General features: G+C 38.1%; 1 protein-coding gene and 1 non-coding gene across 5 annotated transcripts in view; one reads left to right on the top strand and one right to left on the bottom strand.

The window, feature by feature from the left end:
• LOC115222542 (transport and Golgi organization protein 1 homolog) overlaps nt 1-22474 on the top strand; it is a 129472-nt gene that overhangs the window by 106683 nt on the left and 315 nt on the right. For all 4 annotated transcript variants that reach the window (XM_036511729.1, XM_029792801.2, XM_036511730.1 and 1 more), the window contains 5 exons: nt 4060-4127; nt 7598-7680; nt 13127-13238; nt 17272-17729; nt 22095-22474. The exon at nt 22095-22474 is cut by the window's right edge and continues 315 nt beyond it. In XM_036511729.1, the coding sequence (XP_036367622.1) occupies nt 4060-4127; nt 7598-7680; nt 13127-13238; nt 17272-17729; nt 22095-22213 (840 nt within the window). In that variant the 3' untranslated portion in view covers nt 22214-22474. The remainder of the gene's footprint in view (nt 1-4059; nt 4128-7597; nt 7681-13126; nt 13239-17271; nt 17730-22094) is intronic.
• Nucleotides 3883-4001, bottom strand: LOC115222705. Its single transcript, XR_003882742.1, has one exon. It is a non-coding gene; the product is annotated as a 5S ribosomal RNA (ribosomal RNA).

The following is a 22474-nucleotide window of genomic DNA, read 5'->3' as shown; positions in this document are numbered from 1 at the left end:
AGAGAGCAGTTCATGCCACCAAAGTGACACTGGGGTAAAATGTACAGAGCCCACTCATCTGATGAGTGGGCACCAGGCATATGCATCACAACCATATGTGCACAACATGGTGACCTCATATCAAGATAAACAGCACATAACCTTGCAGGTGGGGCCCAGCTAGAATTTTCTTCAGGTTGAGTTGCCTGTCCTGCTCAAAAGATCCCTTAGTAAGGGTTGTTGAAGGATGTTGAGCAAAACACTCATGTTTCCAAAGGTGAATTATCCAAACCTCTATGAATTTGTTTCAACACATGGCTATGATGCTCCCCCACTACTTCTGCTCGTGATCAGAGATGCACATATCGTCAGCCACTAAGGGACATGCTCAACTGGTTACGGTCAAACAATTGATGAGCAAATCTGTGGTATTGAGCAGAATATTTGCTGTAGCTCATCTTTTATACCAAAATGAAAGAATGGACATGATAACACTTCCAATCAGTTAAGAACAGAAGCCATGAGAGCCACTGCCTGGTACTGCATCAGGGCATTTATAATAATAATAATAATAATAATAATAATAATAATAATAATAATAATTATTATTATTATTATTATTATTATTATTAGTAGTAGTAGTAGTAGTAGTAGTAGTAGTATGTTGGCAAGCTGGCTGAATCAATACCATGCCAGACACAGTGCTCAAGGGCGTTTCTTCCAACTTTACATTCTGAGTTGAAATTCTGTGGAGGTCAATGTTGCCTTTCATCTTTCATGGTCAATAATACAAGTACCATTTGAGTGCTGGCATTGATGTAGTCACCTAGTCCTTCTGCCCAAGATTGCTGGCCTTGTGTCAGAATTTGAAACCATTATTATTATTATTATTATTATCATCATAATATTATTGTTTATGATCACATAATTATCAAATACTAATTACATAATTATTATAATAATCATTACTATCCAACTGCTTCACCTCATCTTCCTTTTTTGCCTTTTTCTGTTTCTTGTAACCAGTATGTGTCTTTACATTAGGAATCTCTTTTCCCATTAGCTTTTCAGTAGATTGTGTAGATTTTCAGTTTAATGTTGACAGTAAGAAATACTTCTTGAATACCTATAACAAACTTCAAAATATCTAACAAAGTTGCCTTCAGCATAGCATGTTTAGAGAGCATTCTTCTTTATGAAGCTGAAACCTGAACTCTGAAGAAGGAGCTTCAAGATTGTCTTGATGATACATGTACCAGGCTTCTCATGAGTGCTCAAAATGTCTCACAGTTTGAGCACAGGACCAAAGAAGATTTAGGGACACATTCCACCTATGTCTAGTATTATTGATCAATGCAGGATAAATTTTTCTGGCCACTGTTATTATGCTGAGCTGAAAGCCTTATCAAATTCTACGTTTCGGAGACTTCTATACCCTAACAGAGAAAGATGACCATTCAAACACTATCATTATGTCAGTTATAATACTGTTGCTATTGTGATTCAGTTCACAAACAAGCACATCTCTGTGTACCTTAGAGCTTCTTTTCTGTCAATTTTTTTCACTGCTTTCATTCAGGGTTATTATTTTAAAGCAGTTTTAACAATAACACCATAACATTTACTGATAAGGAGACTCAATACTAAAAGTAGAGCAAAATTTCTTATAAAATTTGTTTTGACTGTAACTTTAAGTTTTACCTGTTTGTTCTTTCTGAACTTGTATAGGGAAGAGTATTTGCCAAAAATATTATGGAAGATATACTGTAAGGGTTTCTCAAGGATCTGAAAAAGTTCCTGGAGACATTGGTTTTCATACAGTTGAGGAGGGTGGCCCACACCAAATCAGCTATCTGCTTCTACTCTTTCTACTATAGTGGGGTAGGTGTTTATACACAAATGCTGTGTTGAGCACTCATTTTCACTGTTCAACATTAGCATGTGTATATGTGTGTGTATAGATAGACAGACAGATAGATAGATAGATATAAAACCCATGCCAGCATAGAAAACAGAAGTTAAAGGATAATGATATATATGATATTTGTCATGAAATGACAGACAATTAAGCTTTAAAAACATTATCACAAGGCCCAGATTACTGCCAGAACAAGTTAGTGCCACATTTTTTTCACTGGGATCAGTTAGAGTTCTCAGGGTCACTCAACCCATATTAAATAAGCAAGTGCTCGGGGAATTCCTGCTACATTTTCTGATATGGATCTCTGTACTTTTGCAGCCTCTGAGGACCAGCTTGAGCTTAGTGTCTGGACTAAAATTAATTTTGTCATTATAGCCAGCTCTCCTAAGAGCCTCATTTTAGTATTCTGCATTATTGGTGGAATGGTTGGAAAACCTAATTGAAATATTTTTAAGCCATCATATATCTGCCAATCTTTATAGCTGTTGGGTCATCTTCGAGTAGTCTCTCTCTTCTCTCTTTCTACACACACACACACACACACACACACACATGTACACATTCTCTTCATTTCTGCAATGGCTCAAATGATCATTTCAATGCATCTTCTCTGTGTCAGTGAGGTTAAATGTACCTTACCATTCCTTTTATACTGCTGAGTCCTTGCTCTTTATTACCTGTAACACCTGCTTGGAGTGCCAAACTGCAGTTCACTTCCATGAACTGTTCTTTGATGGTTGTTGTATCTTCAGCAGAATTCTCAACAAGATCTTACTGGGTAATGACAGTTATGATATTTGGTACTCCAAGCAACCAGCAGTTCTTGCAGCATTGGACAATGTAGCAAAAACTGTCTGCATCTAGGCCATTGACTACTTACCTTACAAATATCACTTGGTACTTAGCTTGGTAAGAACCTTCATCATTATGTCATCTTTTGCTTTCAGTGACTCTGCAGGAAGGTTATCAACACCTACTGCTTTGTGGTCAAGCAAGTACTGAATTGCTTCCATCACTTCAGCTTCCGGGATTTCTGACTAGCATGCAGTCCAACATGTTACAGTCACTCTTATTGTCACCATTTGGATGGATATTCCTAGATATTCTGGTAAAGTTTCTCTTCATACTTCCACATCTTTGGGACATCCTTCAGATTGGAATTTGGCTCTCCTCGTTGTTGATGTTTTTTTATGTTTCAGTTGAAAATTTTTGATGACACTATAAAACATTCGAAAGCTATCATGGTTAAGGCCTTCCTTTGCTCTACACTGTCTTTTCAATCATGAGGCCATGTCCTCCTTAATTTTGTTCTGCACTGTGAGCCGTTTTCTTTTCTCTGATCATTCTCCTCTGAAGAAAAACAATATATGCCTCTACAACATAGTAGTTAAGGACTCTAAGACGAACACCACTCAATAAGCTGTTTGAAGATTTTAAGTTGATTATGACCACAGCAGATACTAAGTAAAAAAGCAAAAAAGCTAAGGATGCATGTCTGTGTGTATACACACATACAACACATTTCATATATATATATATATAACCATGCACATTTTGTTTACTTTACATATGATCATAATAATCTTTTTTTTTTTTACTTGTTTCAGTCATTTGACTGTGGCCATGCTGGAGCATTGCCTTTAGTCGAGCAAATCGATCTCAGGACTTATTCTTTGTAAACCTAGTACTTATACTATCAGTCTCTTTTGCCGAACCGCTAAGTTACGGGGACATAAACACACCAGCATCAGTTGTCAAGTGATGTGGGGGGGGGACAAACACACACATATACATATATATGATGGGCTTCTTTTCAGTTTCCTTCTACCAAATCCACTCACAAGGCTTTGGTCGGCCCGAGGCTATAGTTGAAGGACACTTGCCCAAGATGCCATGCAGTGGGACTGAACTTGGAACCATGTGGTTGGTAAGCAAGCTACTTACCACACAGACACAGCCACTTCTGCGCCTATGATGTGTGACGCTTACAGCACCTAGGTTTCCCAAGTAGTCACCCATCTAAGTACCAACTAGGCTCGATGTTGCTTAACTTCAGTGATTGGATGAGAACTAGTGCTTTCAACATGATATGGCTGTAAGCCATATATTATTTATAAGTTAACAATTATCACTAATTTATTCTATTTTTATTTTGGCAGCTGGCCACCCGCTGTGCGGAACGGGAATTAAAGGAATCAAAGCACGAATGTGCTGTGTTGCGCCAAAAGTAAGTATGATTAGACACTGTTTTCTACTATTCCCAGTCCTACCAGTATTTTACACACACACACACACACACATTAATTAGCATAGGTTTGGGCCATTATTGGTTCCAGTTTGAAGTTTTTCAAGTAATATTTTGAGAAACCATAGCCAATTCTCATTTGGTTGAAACATATCCAGGTGATTTTAGCTGTCTGGTATTTCTTAGAGGAATTTGTTCATGTGTTGTTTTATTTCTATGGAGTCCTTTTCTTCATTGATTTGTTTCTTAATGATATTGAGTTGATTCCAGCTAGTTCAGGAAAAATCAAATCACATCAATGTGGTTATGTACTGTGCTTTTTGTAAGAAATACATGATGTAGATTCTACTCTGAGTGATTTTTAAACATAATACTAGCGACACTGATGTTATATTTTTCTATTTTGTGTACATTATGTAGCACACATAATAGCATTGGAGAGAATAGACCTTTAGAATTTTGAGCCAGTCCTTGTAATCAAGCTCTTGTTTTACCATTTACCGCCAAAGTGTCTTTATTTTCATGTTATTTTGTTTGGTATTGTGAGACACCAGAAGTAACAGTTCTCCAAGTTGAGGTTGCTGTCGACAATTACCTATTGATCTCTGATATTGTTTGACACCATGCTATTTGAGGTTCTACTGAGGCAAGAGTATATAGCTGTTTAAATCCTGTTTTCTAAAACAGATGCTCTCGAATTTTTCTTTAGCAAAATATTGGAGTCTATTGCCTACTCTGCAATAACTCTTTTAAGCTTAATTGTGTGTAAAAATTTTTACTGTGCTGCATTTCATGATATACTTCATATATATATTTATATGTATTATCATCATTTAACGTCCATTTTCCATGCTAGCATGGGTTGGACATATATATATATATATATATATATATATATATATATATATATAAAGAACTCCCTTTTCACCTAGAAAGTTCTCCTAGGCACAAGTCTAGGCAAAGTTGTTTATGAAAGACCAAGAGTTGCTCATGCATAGCAGCCTCTGCTCTCCACACCACCAATGTTGTCCAAAGAAAAGGCAAAGGTCAATACAGCTTGGCACCAATGACATTGCAACTCATTTCTTCAGCTGAATGAACTGGAGTAACATGAAAATAAAGGGTCTTGTTTAAGAACACAGCACACGGCCTGGTCTGGAAATCAAACTCACTACCTCATGATTGTGAGCCCAATGCTCTAACCACTGAGCCATGTGTCTATATATATATAGAGAGAGAGTGTGATGAATACGTAGCTTGAAGGAGAGAGGGAGTAAGTTGACAACAATTGATAACAAGTGGATTCTTTCTGCTGTCCATCGTAAATAAACACTCACATACATGCATGCATACATATTACAGAAAAATGTTACTGAGGTTTAAAAGTTTATCATTTTCACCTAATCAGAAAACAGGATTTAGAAGCTGGCATTTTCTGCATGATTGCTGTCTATCACAAAATGAAAACAAAATCATTATAAAAAAAAGAAATTTTTATTAAACAAATGAAAGCAAAGCATTACAGTGTTCAAAGTTGTAAGAACTTCTGAAGTTTTAATAAGTTTTTTTGTTTGCTTTTAAACCTGAATTCAATATTACAAATAGCAGAATTTAGATTATTATTTCTTAGGATTGATCAAAAAGGTTTTTGCTTTCAGAGAGTATGATTGGATTTTCAGAGTAGCGGGATTTTTTATTTTCAGTCAAGTTGACAAGAACAGTAGCTGAATTGCAGGCTTTATTTTTATTTTGCATGAATTTCGACTAACAAACTAACTTTACCCCAACAAGAGCAGAGAAGAGTTCCTCTTGTCTTACAGTGGACACATTGGCTATTTTTACATTTAAAAAAATTTTATATTAGCCATGGCTTTACTATTCATATGATCAGATTTTCTTCTTACTGCATAGTTGATATATTCTCATACCTCTTCTTGCTAGCCCTTCTTACTATATATAGATATAGCTAATTTATTTCTTGACTATAATAAAATTAGTATTACATTAATATTCACTATTAAATAAAAAATTATTTTCCATAATGAATTTTCGCACTTTCTATTTTCATGCGTTTATATTATGCACTTTGTTTCAATATAAAAATTTTATATACAGTGAAGATATAGGATCTAATATTTTTTACAATTATAATTACATTTCTCATTATCCTAAAAAAATTATCAATTTTAAAGGAAATAAATATACAGGCAGGTTTAATTTAATTCAGATATTTTTTAACAAAAGAATATTTATTAGTTTTATTGCATTGCCTGGAAAAAAAGATTTATTATTTTGAAAAATGCGGATGCATGCATGTTAATATTCTTAAGTTATTATACCTGGAAAAGTACAGAACAAGCTTTCTACAGAAGAATTTACCTAATTCATCACTTCTAAAGGAAAGTAAAAAGTACTTAGAATTAAAATTCTACTGTACTTAAAATATTGCAGCCAAGAATAACATTTTAAAATTAAAATACATTATATTAGGTAAATTTGAGATAATTTATTTTATTTACTATGAGAATCTCAAAAACAAGTAAATCTTTAAAAGCATGTTACAAAAATAATCAAAAATAAATTTACACAAAAATGTTTTTTTTTAAAATCATGTTGTTTGAAATATACAATTAAACATTTTGTTATATATACATTTTATTTAGTTGTATCAAGTACAAACAATAAAATATGAAGTTGTAAATAATATTGCACAAGATTTTTGTTTCACTTGAATTGAAATCCCATTACAAAAAAAAAACGCATTGATTGCAGTAGAATAGTCATTAAATGGTTTCAAATCAACCATATGTTCAATCAATTCTTCCATATTAAAAAAAAAAAATCTGCCAAATAGATCATAAGTAATATTTATTAGTTATTAATACAGTAGAATTAGCTTAATTCATTACTTCACCTAAATCGTCACTTTCAGTTTTCTCCTAGGGATGACTAATTAGACGAATTCTACTGTATTTTTTAAAAATTAATTTCATTTCATTTCATTTTTAAAATACTGCTTTTTCCCAAAATAAGCCCATGGGCTTAAGTACAGAAATAATATATGCTTGGTACCTTAGCATTACTTGGTACTATGTAGAAGACAGTTGGGTAGCTTCGTGACGGCCTCGCCAACTCCACCAGCGCTTCAGTTAGTAATAATGACCATCCTGGTCATCATTTCATGTCTTCAATCTGAATCTTCTTGGACCACTGCTATAAGATTACCAGAACAACCTCATAAGCTCATGTATGTACATTGTAGATATATACATTCTAAATTTTGTAAATATACTCTAAATATTTTATATATTCAGTCTGAGTATTATATGTATTATACACTTTAGATATTGTCATTGATGGTCTCAAAAGTTGACAAAATACAGACTCTTTTCAGACATTTAATGATTGTACTTTGCTAATTTGCTACTAATGGTATGTGCTAATTATTATAGGTTAACAGAGCTTGAGCGACGATCAGGTCCAGTTCCAGTCCCTCTCATCCGGCCATTAGCCACACGGAATGTTATGCCAGCTGGTGAGTTTGAAAGCCTGCATTTCCTTTGCTCTTTGTGGTTATATGTGTGTTTGTTTGGCAGTATTTTGTATGTATTTCAGTGCTTGTGCATAATAAATGTGTGTGTGTGTGTGTGTGTGATGAAATTTGTAGAGAGTTATAGCCCCAATTAATTAGGAGCAGAATTAGATGAAATGTAGTTTGGCTTTATGCCAGAGAGAAGCACTATTAATGCTGTTTTCATAGTCAGGCAACTGCAAGAGGAGTATTCAGCTCAGGATAAGTTGTTGTACCTGGCATTTGTTGATCTGGAGAAAGCCTCACTCTGTAATATGGTGATCTCTTGGGATAGACAAATGATTTCTGAAAGTTGTACAGGTCATGTACAGGGATGCTGTTAATAAGGTAAGAGTTAGCCATGCGTATAATGACAAAGTGACAAATTTAGTGTACAAGTAGGTATTCACCAAGGCTCAGTCCTCATCCCCCTCTTATTCATCGTCATCCTCCAGGTCATAACAGAGGAATTTAAGACTGGCTGCCCATGTGAACTGCTATATGCAGATGATCTTGGTCTCATAGCAAAATTTGTAACAGAACTAGACATTAACATTTGACTTTCATAGTGCAAATGCCAAGAACAATAGGAAGAAACTTGTAGAAAACTTTGGATTGAGTTTCGAATCTTGGCTAAGAATCTCAGAAGCTATTTACTATTAAGGTCCTAGTAAGCAAGACATGACCTTTCCCACTTCAGGTAAATGGTCCTGTTTGATATATAGGAAAGGTGAAGGCAGGAATTCCATTCAATGCAATCTATGGACACACAAGAGGTGCAGTGGAGTAATAGGAAGGTTGACAGAAAAAGTAGTGTTTGTATGGATAAGGTGTACAAGAGCCATAAAGTCTACGGGTACATGGGAAATTGATTTTCTCAAATGTCTCAGCTGCTCTCCAGAAGTAGTGGATAATTTTTGCTACCTAGGTGACCTAAGTAGCAGTTGACAAGGATGTACTGCTAGAATAAGGATAGATTAAAGAAAGTTCAGAGAACTTTTACCTTTGTTGGTAACCATAGACCTAGCTCTCTGAGTGAAAGAAATATTGTAGGATGCATCTGTACAAACAGCAATGCTTCATGGAAGTGAGACATGGGCCCTGAATGCAGAGGATGTGTAAAGATAAGAGAAGAATGAAGCTAGTGTGCTCCATTTGATATGCAATATAAGAGTACATGTGCAACAGAGCACTAGTGCATTTGAGAGGAAAGTTAGGCATAAGAAGAATTAGATGTAGTGTGCAAGAGAGAAACTGCTCTAGTTATACGGTTTGTATGGATGAGGACAGTTGCATAAAAAAGTGCTGATCATTTAAAGTAGATGTACTTACTTACTTGTACTTGTGGCGACATTCACCCTTGACGGTTGAGTCAGTTTCTTCTACCACCCTCGAGGCATCTCGAACCATGGCAGTGGAAGAAGTTTCGTGGGAATATGAATTTCACAAGCGGTCCCCAACAATCCCGCATGTAGAGACATCCTGTTTGCCGCAGATTGTCCGCAGACGCAGGGACAGAACGACCGAGTTGCCGCCGGTTGCTGAAACAGACACTCCGAGGATTTTCACCAAGGTTGTGGCCCTAATACCACTCGGTATCAGACCAATCCGCCTTGGGTGGCCCTACCAGGAACTGAAGTTCCCGATGGCATAGCTCTGACACTACCCGTTGCCAGTGTCCCCACCACGGTGAGGAGGGGATGGAACTTGTGAAAGAGGATGACCCAGGAAGACATAGGACAAAGTACTGAAGGCCAATCTCCAGACACTGAGCTTTACAAAGGAAATGACAATGTAGCTAGATATCTGGCACCTTGCTGTCCATCATAGCAGAATTGAAATCTTAAAAACCATCTTGATAATGCTTGTCTGTGAGGCGTTCTTTCCCACTCCTACTCCCATTCTCTCTGCCTCATCAGCTTTTTCCCTCCACTTTCCATTCCCTAACACCCATCACTTCTTTAACACCTAAGAGTAGAATAGGCACTTACTACATCTCCCTAGCTTTCTCAGTTACCTCTCTTCCCCCATCATTAACACCTCACTTATCTGCTATTACCCTCAATACCCTCACATATCTACCACAACCCCAGCCCTCAAGCTCTTCTTATATTTCTTCCCATCATTTGCTACAGTCACCTCTATCCTACCCACTCACTCAACCCAAACCTCTGCACTACCTCACCTATTCTCACCATCCCCAATATCCCTTAAGTGTATTTCCCAACACATCTTCATCATCATCTCTCTCACTATTTCTCTCCTTATCCTTCTCTCTAACTTACTCTCCTTATATCACTCTCTGACTCACTCTCCTCTCTTTTCCAACTGGGGTATCTATGTAACTACTCTACAGCATGATGCCTATCTCTGTCCCTCTACACCTCTAATCTCTCAAGTTGCACAAAGCCACACACTCCTCAATACTCCTCCTAGTTGAGAGGTTTTTGTTGGGCAAGGTACTTGGTGTCACCTTGTCAGTACCAGTGACACATAAAAATCACTGGTACTGATGCCACATAAAAAGCATCCAGTACACTCTGTGAAGTGGTTGATGTTAGGAAGGGTATCCAGCTGTAGAAATCGTACCAAAAGAGACAATAGAGCTTGGTATGACCCCCAGCCTTGCCAGCTCCTCTCAAACTATCCAACCCATGCCAGCATGGAAAACAGACATTAAGTGGTGATGGTCACACACACACACATGCTCATATCATTGTTGTAATAATCATTGTTTTAATGCCTAATTTTCCATGCTGCCATTGGATCAGATGGAATTCACTGAAGCACATATTCTACGGGCATACGCCTTTCCTATCATAACCCTCACATGTTTCCAAGCAGTGGCAGGACATGTCCCCACCAAAGACCAAAGATTGGAAATGAACAGCACCACTTGTATATGTCAGTGACATGTATTTACAGCTATGTCATGTCAAATTTTGCCTGGCCAATTCTTATTCTAGCAACTATATTTTCAGAACTTCCTCCTGCACTGCTAACTTAGTCTCCTACATAACAGAAGCTATCTGCTACTTCTAATGATCTTCCCCAAGCATTTGTGGATTTTTAGTGCCTGCACATTTGCCACATAGATTATATTCTCCATTAACCTTCCTGTGATACTGCTACACCTCTTATGTGTCCAAAGCTTGAACCGGATACAACATATGGAGTTTCTACCAACACCTTCTTACATGTTGAACAGTGTCATCTCCCTGAAGGAACTTGTGATTTGTCTGTTTTCCAGCTTACTAAGACTTTGGTTTTTGCTAAATTAACTCTAAAGCCCTTAGATTCTAGGCCTTGTTTCCACACCTGAAATTTCTTCTCTAGGTTGGGTAGTTATTCAGCTATAAGAACAAAGTCATCAGCATAGAAGAGCTCCCAGGGGCAGCCGGCCTTGAACTCCTCTGTTAAGGCCTGGAGGACTAGGATAAACAGGAAGGGGTTGAGAACTGAGCCTTGGTGGACTCCTATTTGTACACTGAATTCCTTGCTATACTCATTGCCAACCTTTACCTTACTGGCAGCATCCTTGTACATAGCTTGTACTGCTCTCACTAACCACTCCTCTATCCCTAGCTTCTGCATTGACCACCAGATAAGGGAGCAGGGGACTCTGTGTGTGTGTGTGTGTGTGTGTGTGTGTGTGTGTGTGTGTGTGCGTACCACTGGCCATGCTGAATTATTTTTCTCCCTGTTGACAAAGGCCAAGTATAGAGGTTTATTTTTGGCTTAATAATTCTGCTGCAGTTGCCCAACAAGGAATATGACATCAGTCATGCTCCTACTTGGCACAAATCCAACTGCATCTCATCTCTGCTAACTCTCTTCCTAATTACTTGAGCCATGACCCGTTCTGTTACTTTCAACACCTGGTCCAGCAATTTGATGCCTCTATAATTAATTCTGTCTGGGGCATCACCTTTGTCTTTGTAGCAGTTGACTATGATGCTGCTACACCAATCATTGGGTATGACTCCCTTGTGGACAACCTTATTAACTATTTAGATGACTAGGCCATATCTTACTTTGCCAGATATTTTAAGCATACTGCCAGGTGTGTGTATATGTAATTTAAACAAAAAATGAACTGAGAAAAATAATTCAGAGTGGCCAGTGGTACACACACACACACACACATACACACACACACATGCATGTATACCAACACGTAAATGCATTGACACAATATACATAGACATGCATACTTGAGAAAGAATAGTATTATTGTGGAAAATATAGAAAGTGTTCTTATCACACACACACATTGGCTCTCTCTCTCTCTCTCTCTCTCTCTCTCTCTCTCTCACACATCATCATCATCATCATCATTTAACGTCCGTTTTCCATGCTGGCATGGATTGGACGGTTCAACTGGGGTCTGGGAAGCCAGAAGGCTGCACCAGGCCCAGTCTGATCTGGTAGTGTTTCTACAGCTGGATGCCCTTCCTAACGCCAACCACTCCGTGAGTGTAGTGGGTGCTTTTTACGTGTCACCGGCACAGGTGCCAATATATTGGTGTCACATGAAAAACACCCAGGGCACTCTGTAAAGTGGTTGGCTTTAGGAAGGGCGTCCAACCATAAAAATCATGCCCAAACAGACAAAGACTGGTGCTATTTTCAGGCTTGCAAGTTCCTCTCAAACTATCCAACCCATGCTAGCATGGAAAACAGACATTAAATGATGAGGATGAGAATGACATGAGATTCTTGAGTGTAATTTGAGGGGAATGTAGCTGCTATTTTTAGCAAGTCAAGATAACATATGCAGTAGGGGTTTGATTAAATGATTTGGCTTATGCAATCTAGCTGTTCAAAACATTAAAATTTAATAACTGTTTTAAAAATCTGTCATGGAGATAGCAATAGAAATATGAACCAATTGATATCATTGCTATTCTTCACTCTCACCAACTCTGTATATATGTCTCTCATTTTATATCTGACTACTTTCACATCCTTCGAACAAAAAGTGGCGAGCTGGCAGAAACATTGGCGTGCCGGGTGAAATGCTTAGCAGTATTTCGTCTGTCGTTACGTTCTGAGTTCAAATTCTGCTGAGGTCGACTTTGCCTTTCATCCTTTTGGGGTCGATAAATAAAGTACCAGTTTCGCACTGGGGTTGATGTAATCGACTTAATCCCTTTGTCTGTCTTTGTTTGCCCCCTTCTATGTTTAGCCCCTTGTGGGTAGTAAAGAAATATATATTTAGTTGAACATGTTTGGCAATTTTTTTAAAATGTTGTTTCCTGTTTAATATTTCTTTTTTCATTTCATTTTATTTTGTTCCCAATTACTTGGTGCACTCTGCATATGTGTGCATGCATCAAACCCTTGTGCATACACACACACACACACATACTCAATCATATGTATTTCTTCATTCATCTTCTATACTTAGGTCTTATCAATGGTCCACCTCCATTGATGGAAGGTGAGCTCCACCGAATACCGCTGTCTACACCTCCTGGTGAAGTGCCACATGGAAGAAGTCCACATTTAGGAAATGTAAGGTCTGTATAACAGTTTTATATATGTAGAAAGATATATTTATTTATCTATTTATTGACTTAGAAGACTGGTTGAGGTCTCTTTTGATTTTTTTCAGTTTCTTTTAAAGTGGTTTCTTTGAAATGTATGTGCGGGTATATGTATCTTTTATTTTTTACTTATTCCAGTCATTGGACTGCAGCCATGCTGGGCATCACTGTGAAGAATTTCATTCAAACAAATGAACCACGTTACTTACTTTTTTAAGCCTGGTACTTATTCTATCAGTCTTTTTTGCTGAAGTGCTAAGTTACAGGGACACAAGAACACCAACACCAATAGTCAGTGAGGGAAAACAAACACAGACTCATAGACACATAGATAAATAACTTCTATTGAAGTGAAGAGAGCTTCTGCCTAAAGCATGGGTCTTGCTGTAGGCATAAATGTAAAAGTACTAGTTCTTGCTCTGTGGTGACAGCATAATTCTGAGTTGTGAAGGATCATATATATTATATATATTTTATTGAGAATTATTGTTGTAGCAACCTGTCTCATGTTTTGTAGACTCCTAAGGAAAGGTTTTTATAGTCTCTGTATCATAAGCTATGATTATCTTTCCAGTTGAGTATGCTATGTGAAACATTTATCTTGAATAGATGGCCTTTCATCCTTTTGACCTGATTTACCAGACAGTCACTTTTGTTTCCATCTCCAGTCTTGGCTGTAATTTTGCGAAGTGCTCCAAGCCTCTGTGAACTTCTATTACATTCTGTGAGGGATATGTTCTACCCATTCAAGACTGTTATCACTTGGAATCTCAATCTACTTTTTCATAGGAAGAATGCAGTTCATAATTTGATGAAATTCTTTTCATTATCAAACTGTTACTGTTCACTTTGATCATTCAAATGTCACATTTCTGTCATCTGCTCAGGTTTTTTAAATTTTTATCTTAGTTAAGTCTCTGTTGCAGTTAAATGAAGGAAGTTTACTTTCACTCTGTGATCTTATTGGTGCAAACAGCACAAAGTCATCGGTATAAAGTTACATCTCAGTTTCACAGGTACTGACCAAAGTATCTGTGAAGACAGAGTACAGAAGAGGGGTTAAGTATTGAATCTTGTGGAACTGATGCATTGATCAGTTGTAAATTAGAGTGGAAAAGATGTTGGAAATATAAAATTAATTCATTCAGAAAGAAACAAAATAAGAAGTTTTGATACTAATATTTATGCCTACATACGTACGTACGTACGTATGTATGTATGTATGTATGGACGTATGTATGTGTGTATGTATAAATGTGTGTATATATATATATATATATATATATATCATCATCATCATCATCATCATCGTTTAACGTCCATTCTCCATGCTAGCATGGGCTGGATGGTTCGACCGGGGATCTGGGAAGCCAGAAGGCTGCACCAGACTCCAGTCTTATCTGGCAATGTTTCTACAGCTGGATGCCCTTCCTAACGCCAACCACTCCGTGAGTGTAGTGGGTGCTTTTTACGTGCCACCTGCACAGGTGCCAGGCGAGGCTGGCAACGGCCACGGTCGGATTGGTGTATTTTATGTGCCACCGGCACGGAAGCCAGTCGAGGCGGCACTGGCATCGGCCACGAGTCAGATAGTGCTTTTTACGTACCACCAGACCAGGGATCCTGGCTGGTTCAATTCGATTTCACTTGCCCCAACATGTCTTCGCAAGCAAAGGGGGGTTGGCATGGGTGCCTGTCGTACGGTCGGATTGGTGTATTTTACATGCCACCGGCACGGAAGCCAGTGGAGGCGGCACTGGCATCGGCCACGAGTCGGATAGTGCTTTTTACGTACCACCAGACCAGGGATCCTGGCTGGTTCAATTCGATTTCGATTTCGCTTCGCTTTCGCTTGCCCCAACATGTCTTCGCAAGCAAAGGGGGTTGGCATGGGTGCCTGTCGTCGGATGAGGTTCTATATCGACTTCGCTTTGCCTCAACAGGTCTTTGTGTCCAAGCGAGGAAAGGCATTCATAAGTGGGCTGGGCTCACTTGTCCTGCCTGGTCTTCTCACATACAGCATATTTCCAAAGGTCTCGGTCGCTGGTCATTTCCTCAGTGAGGCCTATATATATATATATATCATCATCATCATTTAATGTTCGCTTTCCATGCTAGCATGGGTTGGACGGTTTCACTGAGGTCTGGCAAACCAGACTCCAATTTGATCTGACAGAGTTTCTACAGCTGTATACCCTTCCTAACGCCAACCACTCCGAGGGTGTAGTGGGTGCTTTTACGTGCCATTGGTACGAGGGCCAGTTTGGTGGTACTGGTAACGGCCACGCCCAAATGATGCTTTTTATGTGCCACCTGCACAGGAGCCAGTCCAGCGGCACTGGCAACGACCTCGCGTGCTCAATAAATAAATCATTCGTTTTAGAACATTTGAAAGTTAATATTTTGGCATGGATCAATCTATTGGAATAATATATATATATCGTTCATTTTTATGTCTACTTTTCCATGTGGTCATTGGTTGAAAAGGTCTGTTTCAACTTAGTATCTTTCTACTTCTTCATCAACTTCAGATCAGACCTGACTTCTTTTACACATGTCTTCAATTTTACTTTTCTACAGACTTCTTCCACTTGCATTGATTGACACCTTTTCTTTTTACCCAATTATCATTCTTCATGTACATTACATGTCTATACCAGCACAGTCTTCTCTCCTTCATACTGAAGCTGATACTTTTAATGTCTCTCACTTTTGTTTTATTGTTCATGCACCCAGACATCACATATCCGGCAAAACATGTTCACTCCAGCTCTTTCCAATCTTTGCATATCTTCACATTCAGCACCCACATCTCATGACTGCACAGTATCACACTTCATCCACAAGCATCCTACAGTCTGACACTCATTCAGAAAATTAATGTATTTGTTTTCACCAAAAGTAATAGCTTCTTGTACCACATAATTCTTACTCTGGTTACTCTGGTTACTCACCTCCACTTCAGATTAGATTATCCAGGTAAGAAGTTGCCAACTCCTGCTAACAAGTTTCCTGTGCAGTTGAAGGACAGGTACTCCTATGTATGTACTACATATAAAATCCCTCACTATCATACTACTTCAGACCCTACACCACCTTTTGTGCACTCGTTTTTTGTTTGTAGACATTATCAAACTCCTAACTACACACTTGATACACTATATTAAACATAGTCACTTCCCACTTAGTAGCTCTATTCTGTTTCCTTTTTTGCTAACTAAAATGTGTGTATTTTGGTGAAGTAACCTTAAAGCCGCTTGATTCAAGACTCTCCTTCCACATTCTTCAACTGATTAGGCTATGAGAAGCAGATTGTTGGTATACAGGAGTTACTGTGAACTGCCAGTCTTCTCTTATGGTTTGCAGAACTATGATAAACAAGAGAGAACTGAAAAATGCAGGCCTGATGGACTCCTACCTGTAGGGTACATTCCTCACTAAGCTTGTTCAAACTTTCACATTGCTGACACCACTCCTGTACATGGCTTGCATAGCTTTCATAAGTCATTCTTCTACTCCTAGTTTTCCTATGGAGCATGGTACCCAGTGAAATGCCTTCTCCAAATAAAATAAATTCTCGGTTTTATGATATAGTCCTGGTAAAGAAAAAATTTTGTAGCTGTCTCACTATGAAGAAGTAGACACAAACAAATTCATCTAAACTAGTTCCTTTGGATTAACTCTACTAAAACACCTCTTTGCCAACGTCTGTCAGTCTCTCTCTTTTCTCTCTCTTTTACTCTCACTCTTTCTGTTCCCCACTTCTCTCTCCCCTTCTCTCTCTTCTCTCCTACTTAGTCTATCAATTTAATACTTCAGTGTTTACTTCAGTCTAAAGCAGCTTCTTTTCCTTTCTGGCACTTCACAATGTTGCTGTTATGTCTATCATTAGGGATAACATTTCTGCACTAACTAATTCTCTGAGCATAACCATCATGTGCATTTTTATGTTTTTTAACCAGTTTCCATCTCCTTCTCACCATTTTATTTTCTGTTTTTTCCCCAGGGACGACATGGGATTAGAAGGACCTGGTGGCAGCAGCTCGTCAGGACACCGTCCAGACTCTCGGTCAAAGGCCCACCACATAAGGTCACCTGTGCCTCCACACCCACATCACCGTGGTGGTCCACCACCTCCTAGATTGCGTGGTGGGCCTCCACCTCCACATCCATCTCCAATGATGACTGCAAAGGGTCACGGTCCCAATTCTGGACCATTAAAGAAGGGCATGCCTCAACCAACCCCACCACCAGGGGATGCCATGTTTGGTCCACCACCACCACCAGGGGGCAGCAGTACCGATACACATCGAAGGTCACCGATGTCCAATAAAACTCCCCCACCCCCACCACCAGGAACTCTTCCGCCTCCACCTCATCACCTTCATCATTTGCATCATCGGCCACCACCTCCGAGGATGCCAGGTGAAGGCAGGCCACCACCTCCAATGAATGTTGCTCATGGTAAGTATGCATGTGTGTATATGTGTACATATATGCCATTGTCATTATCATTTTAATGTTTGTGCAGGCTGTGTGGTAAGAAGCTTGCTTCCCTACTATATGGTTCTGGGTTCAGTCCCACTGTGTAGCATCTTACACAAGTGTCTGCTACTATAGTCTCAGGCTGACCAAAGCCTTGTGAGTGGATCTTGTAGACAGAAACTGAAAGAAACCTGTCATATATATATATATATATATATATCATCATCATCATCATCATCGTTTAATGTCCACCTGCCATGCATGCATCGGTAGGATGGTTGACAGGAACCGGCCAGGTAGAAAAACTACCCTAGGCTAATGTGTCTGTTTTGGCAGTGTGTACTCAGTGCTTTTTACATGACACCAGCACAGGCAGGGTTAGTTTCAGCATGATTTCTACAGCTGGATGTCCTTGCAAATGCCAACCACATTACAGTGTGGACTGGATGCTTTTAACATGGCACCAGCACCGGCAAGGTAACCAAGTAACTCGCAAGACAAGGAATTATGAGAGGGGCAAGGGCATGTGAAGAGGTTAGTGTCTTGCCACAACAAAGGGAGCATTAGAGGAAACGATCAAGTATCAGATGAAAGGTTAAGCAGAAATATATACATCTCTAAAGTGACAAAGAGCACTAATTAGCACCGGTATTGCTAGAAATAAGAGTCAAAACAATTCAGTGTTGCTATTGAGTTGTTTTGACTCTTATTTCTAGTAATACTGGTGCTGATTAGTGCCCTGTGTCACTTTGGTGACGTATGTATATAATATATATATATATCATCATCATCATCATCATCGTTTAATGTCCACCTGCCATGCATGCATCGGTAGGATGGTTGACAGGAACCGGCCAGGTAGAAAAACTACCCTAGGCTAATGTGTCTGTTTTGGCAGTGTGTACTCAGTGCTTTTTACATGACACCAGCACAGGCAGGGTTAGTTTCAGCATGATTTCTACAGCTGGATGTCCTTGCAAATGCCAACCACATTACAGTGTGGACTGGATGCTTTTAACATGGCACCAGCACCGGCAAGGTAACCAAGTAACTCGCAAGACAAGGAATTATGAGAGGGGCAAGGGCATGTGAAGAGGTTAGTGTCTTGCCACAACAAAGGGAGCATTAGAGGAAACGATCAAGTATCAGATGAAAGGTTAAGCAGAAATATATACATCTCTAAAGTGACAAAGAGCACTAATTAGCACCGGTATTGCTAGAAATAAGAGTCAAAACAATTCAGTGTTGCTATTGAGTTGTTTTGACTCTTATTTCTAGTAATACTGGTGCTGATTAGTGCCCTGTGTCACTTTGGTGACGTATGTATATATATATATATATATATTTATGTGTTTGTCCCCCCACCATCACTTGACAACCGTTTACATCACTGTGACTTAGCATTTCAGCAAATGAGACAGATAGAGTAAGTACTAGGCTTACAAAGAATAAGTCTTGGGGTTGATTTCTTTGTGAAATTAGAAAGCATGTAAGGATATAATTTTAATAATCTAAGAGGTAGGAAGATATGTGGTGGTCGGGTGCTTGGCTCTGTGGTTTACAAGTTTGCTTCTCAACCACTTGGTTTCAGGTTCAGTCTCAGTGCGCAATATTTTGGGCAAATGGCTTCTATTATAGCCTTGGACAGACTAAAACTTTGTAATTGAATTTGATGGATAGAAACTGAAAGAAGCCTCGTATGTGTTTGTATGTATATTTAGGTCTCAATGTCTTGACGTGTGATTGTTGTAAACAAGAATCACTGTTGTACATATATGGGGTATCATTTGTTCCCAATATTCTGTGAAAACATATCCAGCTATGGGGGGAAAATAACCTTGCTTGGAAATAGGTGAGTATTGACAACAGGAAGGGTATCCAGCCCTAGAAATTCTGCCTCAACAAATTATGTCTGATCTATACAAGCATGAAAAAGTGAGTGTTAAAACAATGGTGTATACACACACTAACACACACACACATATATTTTATTTTAATTCATTTGTTTTTATGTCCATCTTCCCCACATAAACATAAGTTATAAAAATATATTATTGAGCCATAATTGAAGAGCTGAACACCCTTCATATCACTGACCCTTACTTGTTTTATCAGAAAGGGATCTTAAATTTCATATGTCTTCAAAGGTGCAAACCCAACAGACTATTTGTTGACTAGAGAAATAACATTATTACTTATAACTTGTGATTTTTGAAATACAGAAATGTAAACAAACACACACACACACATACTTACATTAATCAAAAGACATACTGAGTATGTCTACTTGCTGGAAATAACAGTCAAAACTCTTATTTAAACTGCCAAAAATAGATAATAGAGTTCATAATATCTTTGTAAATATTTTCTGCTGAATTATTTACTCTTTATTGGAATTATTTTTCACGCTGAAACTGCTATGATTTGGGGAAAATTAAATCAGTTTGCAGCACAGGCTTCAATGTGATGGGTTAGGGTTTTTTTTTTATCGTGGTAACATGTGCTGAGGAAGGAGAGACTATAATGCCAGTCCAGAAATCAGTCCACATGAATCCAAATACTAGAAAATATATAACTGGATGCTATATAGTTATGTTGAAAGATTTTCTTGATCTATTTTCTGTAGTTATTATCAGTGTTATTTTTTCAGCAGTTTAAATAAGAATTTTGACTGTTATTTCCAGTAAGTAGACATACTCAGTATGTCCTTTGATTAATACAAATTTTAATCCTTCACCTATTTAATGCTTTTTTGGGTGTGCAATCACCTATATTACTAATTCTCTTATTATTAATTTAATTATGTTACCCTAGATAATAATAGAGTTCATAATATCTTCGTAAATACTTTCTGCTGAGTTATTTGCTCCTTATTGAAATTATATATATAAAGGAATATCAAAAAGGGACAAGAATGCAAAACATCCAGACAGACAATACAAAAATCAAGGATGGGTCATTTGGAGTTTTCTTTCTTCAGTTGAGTTCCAGATTATCTTTGCAATTTTGGCTGGTTATACTCGAGATTACTCCAATCTGGCCAGCCCCAAGGAAAAAACTAAGCTAAGAGCACTAGATTCCTGGAAGAAAGCAGCGAATGTATACGAAAACAAGGATGGAAAAAATGGAGAAATGGTACACAAATACAAATGCAAATAAAGGACATTAACAACAGGTGTCTTTCAACTAAGAATGAATTAAATTAAGCTGACATGCAGGGACATAAGAGATGATAGGCATAGGGAGGAATATAGATGTTGCACAGATGGTAGTCGAACCAAGAAAGAGAGGTCGGGTTTGGCCGAACACCGGTCACACACACACACACATATATATATATATATATCATAATAACACTGTATCAACCAGACTATCAGAGGTTGTTATACATTATTGGTTACAATGCACTTCCATTTCTATCTTCACTTGTATTTGTGGAAGCATATATCTGAATGATCTTCAGGGTGGCATTTCTTGAGAAACAAATGTCTACCACTCTAATATATCATGAAGGCAATTGGTAAGCAACAAGTCCATTCTTTGCTTGCAATGAACCTTCTGCTTTTCCTACATGTCACTTCCATCTCTCTATCTTGCATTTATTTATTCCTTTCCATGTGTTTCATAAAGCCCTTGCACATTGCAATGGATATTCTTTCTCTCCTCCATTAGATGAGCCATTTCTGTTCTCCTTGCCAAAGACCTGCAATGGTAGGTACATATGGCAAGCGTTGTTGTTCAATTCCTTGGTAGTTTATGTATACCTGAGATTCTTAGCAGCCTCTGGTCACCTGGATTTTGCTCCCCTGCCATGGATGCTGAGACCCATTTCTTTGCATTATGGTAGCTTTCTAATGAAGTGATTCCTCTTGCTAGGCAGGCAGGCCATGATTACCTCTTCTGTTTAGCTAGTTTCCAACCTCAAGCGAATAAACTATGATCTCACTTCAGCAAAACAATCTTTTCGTAGGATTCAGTAGTCCAGTGCCTTTGTAGCTTGGACCTTCTAGGGCATGTGCCCTGCAACCATGACTATGAGATACCGAAGCCAGGTTTTACAACATTAATCTGTATATGTGTGTGTGTGTGTGTCTGTATATATATATATATAAAACTACTCAAATCATTGTTAGAGCATCCATATAAGTTGGTTTGGACCGGCTAGTTTGTACTGGTATTGAGTTGTATACATTGTAATAATAATGCCAAACCAAAAAGTGATATTTTGGAATCATTTGATGTGTACATTTCAGGTCTGCATAGTATATAATAGGAAATGCATCCATTACATAAACTTTTTTCTGTTAAAATACAAACATGATTAATCTTTATTTTCTATTGCAGGTCACAGAGGCCCAGTACCGTACAATATCCCTCCAAGACCAACAGCTTCACAACAAAGTGACTCTCTTCCACAGAGTCGAGGGGAGAAGATGCCTCCTAGACAACATAGTCAAGTTTAAGTCCAGGATATATTTAACATGGAGTTAATGTGCTGTTAATTTGTCTTTGGAGATAGTTTAATATATGATTACATATATTTTTAAATGTGTGTGTATGGTTGTTTGTGTGTGTGTTTGTATGTAGGCATGCATATAAATTTATGTGCATGTATGTGTTTATGTGTGTGTTTATACATACATACATATATATATATATATATATCTTACTTTTATGTATGTACACATACATATATCTGTCTCCTCTTGGTCCACTGCTGAATA

Source organism: Octopus sinensis, linkage group LG20 (assembly GCF_006345805.1).
Source record: "Octopus sinensis linkage group LG20, ASM634580v1, whole genome shotgun sequence".
In the NCBI taxonomy this organism is placed as follows: domain Eukaryota; kingdom Metazoa; phylum Mollusca; class Cephalopoda; order Octopoda; family Octopodidae; genus Octopus; species Octopus sinensis.
The sequence above is the reverse complement of the archived record's forward strand: the minus strand, read 5'-3'. Positions and strand labels throughout refer to the sequence as shown.